Below are 9069 nucleotides of genomic sequence, written 5' to 3'. Positions count from 1 at the left end.
ATTGGCATTGTTGTTACATTGGCATTGTTGTTGCATTGGCATTGTTGTTACATTGGCATTGTTGCTACATTGGCATTGTTGCTGCATTGGCATTGTTGCTACATTGGCATTGCTGCTACATTGGCATTGTTGCTACATTGGCATTGTTGCTACATTGGCATTGTTGCTACATTGTTGTTACATTGGCATTGTTTGATACATTGGCATTGTTGTTACATTGGCATTGTTGCTGCATTGGCATTGTTTGATACATTGGCATTGTTGTTACATTGGCATTGTTGCTGCATTGGCATTGTTGTTACATTGGCATTGTTGCTGCATTGGCATTGTTGTTACATTGGCATTGTTGCTGCATTGGCATTGTTGTTACATTGGCATTGTTGCTACATTGGCATTGTTGCTACATTGGCATTGTTGCTACAGTGTTGGCTACATTGTTGCTACATTGGCATTGTTGTTACATTGGCATTGTTGCTGCATTGGCATTGTTGTTACATTGGCATTGTTGCTGCATTGGCATTGTTGATACATTGGCATTGTTGCTACATTGGCATTGTTGCTGCATTGGCATTGTTGCTACATTGGTATTGTTGCTACATTGTTGGCTACATTGGCATTGTTGCTACATTGGCATTGTTGTTACATTGGCGTTGTTGCTGCATTGGCATTGTTGTTACATTGGCATTGTTGCTGCATTGGCATTGTTTGATACATTGGCATTGTTGTTACATTGGCATTGTTGCTGCATTGGCATTGTTGTTACATTGGCATTGTTGCTGCATTGGCATTGTTGTTACATTGGCATTGTTGCTGCATTGGCATTGTTGTTACATTGGCATTGTTGCTACATTGGCATTGTTGCTACATTGGCATTGTTGCTACATTGTTGGCTACATTGTTGCTACATTGGCATTGTTGTTACATTGGCATTGTTGCTGCATTGGCATTGTTGTTACATTGGCATTGTTGCTGCATTGGCATTGTTGATACATTGGCATTGTTGCTACATTGGCATTGTTGCTGCATTGGCATTGTTGCTACATTGGTATTGTTGCTACATTGTTGGCTACATTGGCATTGTTGCTACATTGGCATTGTTGTTACATTGGCGTTGTTGCTGCATTGGCATTGTTGTTACATTGGCATTGTTGCTACATTGGCATTGTTGCTGCATTGGCATTGTTGCTACATTGGCATTGTTGCTGCATTGGCATTGTTGTTACATTGGCATTGTTACTGCATTGGCATTGTTGTTACATTGGCATTGTTGTTACATTGCCATTGTTGCTACATTGGCATTGTTGCTACATTGGCATTGTTGCTACATTGTTGGCTACATTGGCATTGTTGCTACATTGGCATTGTTGCTGCATTGGCATTGTTGTTACATTGGCATTGTTGCTGCATTAGCATTGTTGTTACATTGGCATTGTTGCTACATTGGCATTGTTGCTACATTGGCATTGTTGCTACATTGTTGGCTACATTGGCATTGTTGCTACATTGGCATTGTTGTTACATTGGCATTGTTGCTGCATTGGCATTGTTGTTACATTGGCATTGTTGCTGCATTGGCATTGTTGATACATTGGCATTGTTGCTACATTGGCATTGTTGCTGCATTGGCATTGTTGCTACATTGGCATTGTTGCTACATTGTTGGCTACATTGGCATTGTTGCTACATTGGCATTGTTGTTACATTGGCGTTGTTGCTGCATTGGCATTGTTGTTACATTGGCATTGTTGCTACATTGGCATTGTTGCTGCATTGGCATTGTTGCTACATTGGCATTGTTGCTGCATTGGCATTGTTGTTACATTGGCATTGTTACTGCATTGGCATTGTTGTTACATTGGCATTGTTGTTACATTGGCATTGTTGCTACATTGGCATTGTTGCTACATTGGCATTGTTGCTACATTGTTGGCTACATTGGCATTGTTGCTACATTGGCATTGTTGCTGCATTGGCATTGTTGTTACATTGGCATTGTTGCTGCATTAGCATTGTTGTTACATTGGCATTGTTGCTACATTGGCATTTTTGCTGCATTGGCATTGTTGCTACATTGGCATTGTTGCTACATTGTTAGCTACATTGGCATTGTTGCTACATTGTTGCTACATTGGCATTGTTGCTACATTGGCATTGTTGCTACATCGTTGCTACATTGTTGCTACATTGGCACTCGTGCACCGCCCGTGCTTCTGGTGTGCACACTTGGGCTATGCCCCCCATCCCCAAACCTTCACAAACACTTTGCCTTTAGAGGCTGACCCCTTTGCCTGATGATGACTGCTTTGTGTCGCAATCGAAACGTCGTGGTTTAATTTATATTTAACCTTTATTTTTATTTTCTTTACCTACGTGACTTTACCGAAAGAGCCAGAGTGTGTGGATCCTTTGCAGTCACGACAACTTCCAATCTAGAATGAGTGCGCTTCGCTTGCAATCCGGCTTGATCTCCCTGGGCGCTGCGGTTTCAACAATGCCCACGACGTAACGCACTTTTGTCTCTCGCTCCAAAAGATCATTGTTGCTCTCCAGCAACGTTTCACGCAGCAAGCCGCTTCGTAGAGCTGCCGTCTGTGGCCAGTTCGCCGCTCTAAAAGAAGCTCATCGTTCAATGGGCCTTACCTGCTGAGATAAAAAAATATTGGTTTTCATTTATTTTTATTTTATTGATTTTTTTACCTACGTGACTTTACTGAAAAAAACAAAGAGTAAGATCAAAATGGTTTAGTTTTTTTTTGTTTATATTTTTTTATTCATTTTTTTAACCTTTCCTATACTTTGCACTCCTATTGTGGTGTTCTTGTATTGTTTGCTGTTGTGACGTCTGACATGGCCTTCTTACCGGTGGAGAAATGTTAACGGCCTCACCTGGCATACAGGAGGTCGTGGATTCCATGCCGACTCTGACGCCTGCTGTATATTTGGAGCTTGCGTGTTCTCCACGTGGTCGCGTGGATTTTTCTCCAGGTCCTCCGATTGTTCCCTACACATTTAAAAACGTGGCTTTTTAGAGTATTTGGCTGCTATACATTTCCACGTGATAAGCCACTTGGTTGAGCTATTTGTGGCCAGGTCACTTCTGAACGAGAGCTATACAGCTCAGTGGGCCTTACCTGGGAAAATAAAAAAAATAGTTAATAGTACCGGACATCTGTGAAAAACAGCTTCATAGCTCATCGGATTCCTCCAATATAAATACATCTTCTCATTCTGGATAAATGGGTGTGCCATTTAATCGATCGGCTGGTTGTGTGTGGTGGGGTCAAGTTGCGGTTACTCCCACCATCTTCCAAGACGTCGTGGACAGCGCCGCTCACCCTCTGTAGAACTCCTTCCAAGACGTCGTGGACAGTGGTCACCCTCTGTAGAACTCCTTCCAAGACGTTGTTGACAGCGGTCACCCTCTGTAGAACTCCTTCCAAGACGTTGTTGACAGCGGTCACCCTCTGTAGAACTCCTTCCAAGACGTCGTGGACAGCGCTCACCCTCTGTAGAACTCCTTCCACGACGTCGTGGACAGTGGTCACTCTCTGTAGAACTCCTTCCAAGACGTCATGGACAGCGCCGCTCACCCTCTGTAGAACTCCTTCCAAGACGTCGTGGACAGCGGTCACCCTCTGTAGAACTCCTTCTGCCTGCAGTGTGGCATGAGTCAGCAATTGCAGCTCTGCGCCGTCACTTCTATTGTCCACTTATCTCATTGCATTGCTTCTAGGCGGTCGCTCTCATTCCCAGTCCGCGTATAGCAGCGTCAATGCCAGTCACCCGATTGGTCACCCACCCATTCAAGCCAACAATTTTGACCGATATTTAAATGGGCCCACCCTTGTCAGATCACAGACACTAAGCAGGGTTTAGCCGGTGCAATACTTGCATGGGAGACTGCCGGGGACTACCAGGCTTGGCCTACGAGGTGGTCAGGAGATGGCAGCATAGCCATGGATTCTTGAATCTATCAGTGTGGAGCTTTTGAGTGCTCCCCCCCCCCCCACCTTTTATGTAAATGCTGTTTAATGTTTACAATAATATTGTGTTCATGTCACATGTTTGGTGCCCTCGTTTTCACGCTTCTACATTCTTGTTTTTGTGGCATGGAGACTCCCATCAGCCGTAATCATTCCACTTTCCGGACGGAGGCCTCCCCGCGCAATCGCCACATCTCTCGCGATCCTGCAGATCTATAATGATCCAGACTTAGCGCCTGTGCACGCGGGGCTCAATTCATCGCTCCATCTCCTCGGTTGGCGCCGCCTCGGTCGAGTATCTTCCGTTGGATGCCACTCCGGTCCGTTTTTTCCTTGACCATCGTCCCCATCGTCCCTCTCCTGCCCAAGGTGGCTTCTCTCGACAGTTTGAACGACGTCACGAAACACCCGTGTGTATTATCTGACCCTCGTGTTGTCCGTGCAGTACGTGTGTTGAACTTCTTTGGCACCACCGTGCGTAGCCACGAACCCTGTGTACATTATCTGACCCTCGTGTTGTCTGTACATACGTACGTACGTGCGTGTGTGTACGTGTTGAACTTCTTTGGCACCACCGTGCGTAGCCACGAACCCTGTGTGCATTATCTGTCCCTCGTGTTGTACGTGCGTGCGTGTGTACGTGTTGAACTACTTTCGCACCACCGTGCGTAGCCACGAACCCTGTGTACATTATCTGTCCCTCGTGTTGTCTGTGCGTGTGTGTGTACGTGCGTGCGTGCTTGTGTATGTGCGTAGCCAACCGTGCTAATCGAAGGTGCGGGCGGATGGACGACGAAAACGTTGTTCCTTTCACCATCTCTCAGTGTAATCCCAAGGGAGCATCTCGCCGTACTTCTTTGTGAGCGCCTCTGCGTTTGCATCCCGCATCTTTGTGACTGTTGACGATGCCGGTATTGTTGTGGCGTCTTCGATGTGTTCATTTGTGGCAGGCGAGCGAGATCTCAAGAAAAGCTGCGTCGACAAGAAAGGTCAAACGAGGGAGGATGATCTCTGCGTTACCTCCCAGCAAGCGTCCTGCAATAGAGTGGGGCAACATCTTTGACTGGTTTGAGGATCCAGATGTCTACGCTTTTGAACCTGAGGATTAATAAATAATAAGTGTTTTTTTGAGCGACGTTGTTTTAACGTTGTTTTAACGTTGTTTTGACGTTGTTTTAACGTTGTTTTAACGTTGTTTTAACGCTATGTTTTGCGTTCAATGTTCTTGGTGAAATGGTGGCCAGGGTGGAGACTTTTAGCCACCGTGGTTAAAATATTTTGGGTGTTCAGTTTTAAGTAAGTGTTTTTGTTTTGATTTAAAGCTTTCGTGACTGCAGGGATTCATATTCTTGGTTCTTTCGGTAAAGTCACCACGTAGAAGGGAAACAATAAAATAATAAAAATATAAAACAATAAAATTATCACGGCGTTTTGACCGCAACACAAGCAATCATCGTCAGGTGTGAAAACCACAGCAAGAAAATTTGAAAAAAGTGGCGTTTTTTTACGTTAGCACCACGGAGAGCGATTTGGCAGTTTGTTTGGATGGACTCGTCTGAATAACTGCCAAATCGCTCTCCGTTGTGCGGAAACATGACTGATGACTCATCCATCTGAACAACCGCCAAATCGCTCTCCGTGGTGCTGACGTTAAGGAAAAACCGCCACTTTTTTCAAATTTTCTTGCTGTGGGTTTCACACCTGACAATGATTGCTTTGTGTTGCAGTCGAAACGTCGTGAGAATTTTATTGTTTTATATTTTTATTATTTTATTGTTTCCCTTCTACATGGTGGTGACTTTACCGAAAGAACCAAGAATAATAAAAGTGTCTTTCACCAATTTTCAGAGAGGAGGGGGGGACACTTTCGCCGATAAGTTTGAGTTGGGCGGCCACACATTTGAAACCACAGCTGGGGTTGACAGCATCATGATGATGATGGGGGGGGTGTTTTCACATTTGTGTATTGTCGGGGGTGGGGCGCACGTCAGAGGGCCGCGCTAAAGGCCCATCAGTGGCCGCTAGTGGCCTGCGGGCCTTGCAATGAAGAGCGAACTCTGTGTAGGTCGACGTTTGAAGGCTACGCCAGTCAAGTGGTGAAACAACAAGCTGGGTCATTCGGAATAGGCAACACATGGTTCACGTCAGTAGCAATGAACTGGCCATAAACTGTTTAATAAACACGCTTGACAGAACAGGAGCAGTATTACATCACTGGCGGGTGTGGACTTTCGTGGTATTATATACGTTGCGATTGTAAAGTAAATGTTAATTTTGTTCTGTTCGTTGTTGTAATATCGGTTCATCGAGTGCCGTCTCGTAAGGGCGACGTCAAGTGTACGCTCGAAATTAAAGCGCTTAAAATCTGCGAGTAATTCCGTGCCCTTTTTTTGCTTGTTCGACGTAAGGAAATACATTGGGAAAGGTCGCGAGTTCGTGAAACCCCGTCGCGAGTGTCAACTCGGCCCTTCGCAACTTTCGGCGTTGTTGACATCACCGGTTTCGATGAGGTCGGAGCTGCACGTGGCTGAGCTCCGGAAAATCGATCCCTTAGGTCGCCTTCAGCCTCGAGTGAAGGACCGGGGGGGGCGGTGCGTGAACAAACATTTTAAATTTCGATTTAAAGCTTTCGTGACTGCAAGGATTCATCTTCTTTGGTTCATTCGGTAAAGTCACGGAGAATGAGCGCCCTCCAGACAGTCTCGTCCCTTCACCCGATGAAGGCCACTTGTGTTGTGGCCGAAACGTCGTGAGAATATTATTGTGTTATTTTATTTTATCAATTTATTATTTTATTCTCATTCTACGTGACTTTACCGAAAGCAAAGAAGATGAAACATTTTAAACTCGACGCGACGACCTGACCCCCCCCTTCTTAAACGGGCGCGAAAAAAAAAGCGGCGTTTAGAGTCGAGGTGACGTTCGCGAACATCGTGGTACAAGGGGCGCGCGCTGTGACCGCGATACTGAGAAACGTTTATTTTTTTTATTTTACCGGGTACACATGTATATAACAAAAATAGAGAAGTGATAACTCAACGCGTGGAACACTTACAGCAGCAGCTAAATGCTCACGAAAAATAAACATGCCGTAGAGACGTTGTTTCTAAATGCGGAGCGGGGGAAAACACCGGAGCACATGAGAAAACTCGCACTGCCATGGGGAGACGCGCAAACTCCAAATATACAGGAGCAGCAGCAGGAGGCCGTGTCAGGGTCTGGAGTGAACCCACAACCTCCTGCGTACCAGGAGGTCGTGGGTTCATCTCCTAGCCACCGTGACTAGCAGTCTCTGCCTACCCCGCAAGGGTGAGAGCACGGTGGTACGGCATTACGGTACGGGATTGCTCTGCTGCTTGTGCGGTACATCATGTGGACCGTACGATGTGTTGTTGTTCCGTGACGAGTGTCACGGTGGTGTCATTCCTCACCAGCGCAAGTGATCAATCAAGCTAAGGTTCTTAATTTATAATAATTAAACTACGCCCTTGATAATCAAACGACGCTATTGTCCTCAAGGGCGGATTAAAAACAGAACTGAAACATCAACATCAGCAGCAGGACGTGAGGTGGGTGTGGTGGTAGTGGTGGGTGTGGTGATAGTGGTGGTAGTGGTGGGTGTGGTGGTAGTGGTGGTAGTGGTGGTAGTGGTGGTAGTAGTGGTAATAGTGATGGTAGTGGTAGTAGTGGTAGTAGTAGTGGTAGTAGTTGTGATAGTGGTAGTAGTGGTGGTAGTGGTGGGTGTGGTGGTAATAGTGGTAGTAGTGGTGGTAGTGGTAGTAGTGGTTGTAGTGGTGGGTGTGGTGGTAGTGGTGGGTGTGGTGGTAGTGGTGGGTGTGGTGGTAGTGGTAGGTGTGGTGGTAGTGGTGGTAGTGGTGATAGTGATGGTAGTAGTAGTGGTAGTAGTGGTGGTAGTGGTAGTAGTAGTGGTGAGTGTAGTGGTAGTAGTGGTAGTAGTGGTGGTAGTAGTAGTGGTGAGTGTAGTTGTAGTGGTAGTAGTGGTGGTAGTAGTAGTGGTGAGTGTAATAGTAGTGGTAGTGGTGATAGTGGTAGTAGTGGTGATAGTGGTGGTAGTGGTAGTAGTAGTGGTGAGTGTAGTTGTAGTGGTAGTAGTGGTAGTTGCAGTGGTAGTAGTGAGTGTAGTAGTAGTGGTGATAGTGGTAGTAGTGGATGTTCTCAGTCTGAGTCGCCAGCGTACAAGTCCGCCAGCTTGTGGAAGTCCGACAGATTGTGGAAGAAGTTCGGCCCCCACGTGTCCAGGACCCCGTGGCTGTGGTCGGCGTCCCACGGTGAGGAGCCGCTCAGTGAGGAGCTCAGTGAGGAGCTCAGTGAGCTCAGTGAGCTCAGTGAGCCGGCCTCGGAGCCGGAGCCCTCGTACGCGAAGACGGCCAGCGAGTCGTACGGAGGTGACATCTCATCGGCATCGGCCGCACGCAAACTCTGCAGGTGCAGCGGTGGTGGTTCAAGTAAGTGGTGTGTGATGGTGGTGATGGTGGTGATGTTCAAGTGAGTGGTGTGTGATGGTGATGGTGTTCAAGTGAGTGGTGTGTGATGGTGGTGATGGTGGTGATGTTCAAGTGAGTGGTGTGTGATGGTGATGGTGTTCAAGTGAGTGGTGTGTGATGGTGGTGATGGTGGTGATGTTCAAGTGAGTGGTGTGTGATGGTGTTCAAGTGAGTGTTGTGATGGTGGTGATGGTGATGGTTCAAGTGAGTGGTGTGTGATGGTGGTTCAAGTGAATGGTGTGTGATGGTGGTGATGGTGTTCAAGTGAGTGGTGTGTGATGGTGGTGATGGTGGTGATGATGTTCAAGTGAGTGGTGTGTGACGGTGGTGATGGTGTTCAAGTGAGTGGTGTGTGATGGTGGTGATGGTGTTCAAGTGAGTGGTGTGTGATGGTGATGATGTTCAAGTGAGTGTTGTGATGGTGATGTTCCAAGTGAGTGGTGTGATGATGGTGATGGTGTTCAACCCCCTACCTCCTCGCGGTGCCGGACGGGCAACTCTGTCGTGGACAGTGCTGTGGGGGGAGGGCTAATTCCGATTGGTTCATCCCCTCATGGCGTCTGTGACCACCACAGGGGCTA

The 9069-nt window shown here is 46.8% G+C and overlaps 1 protein-coding gene across 1 annotated transcript in view; it reads right to left on the bottom strand.

Moving 5' to 3' along the window:
- Nucleotides 1-6134: 6134 nt before the first annotated feature.
- The window catches only part of LOC142918184 (cadherin-2-like), a 65035-nt gene continuing 62100 nt past the window's right edge, over nt 6135-9069 (bottom strand). Inside the window, exon 15 of the mRNA XM_076062310.1 lies at nt 6135-8423. Within this exon, the coding sequence (XP_075918425.1) occupies nt 8160-8423 (264 nt within the window). The 3' untranslated portion in view covers nt 6135-8159. The remainder of the gene's footprint in view (nt 8424-9069) is intronic.

This window comes from Petromyzon marinus, unplaced genomic scaffold (assembly GCF_048934315.1).
Source record: "Petromyzon marinus isolate PM22_M1 ecotype Great Lakes invasive population unplaced genomic scaffold, UKy_Petmar_22M1.pri1.0 PM_G_Scaffold_56, whole genome shotgun sequence".
NCBI lineage: Eukaryota > Metazoa > Chordata > Hyperoartia > Petromyzontiformes > Petromyzontidae > Petromyzon > Petromyzon marinus.
Note: the sequence above shows the minus strand (reverse complement) of the source record. Positions and strands in the feature narration are given on the sequence as shown.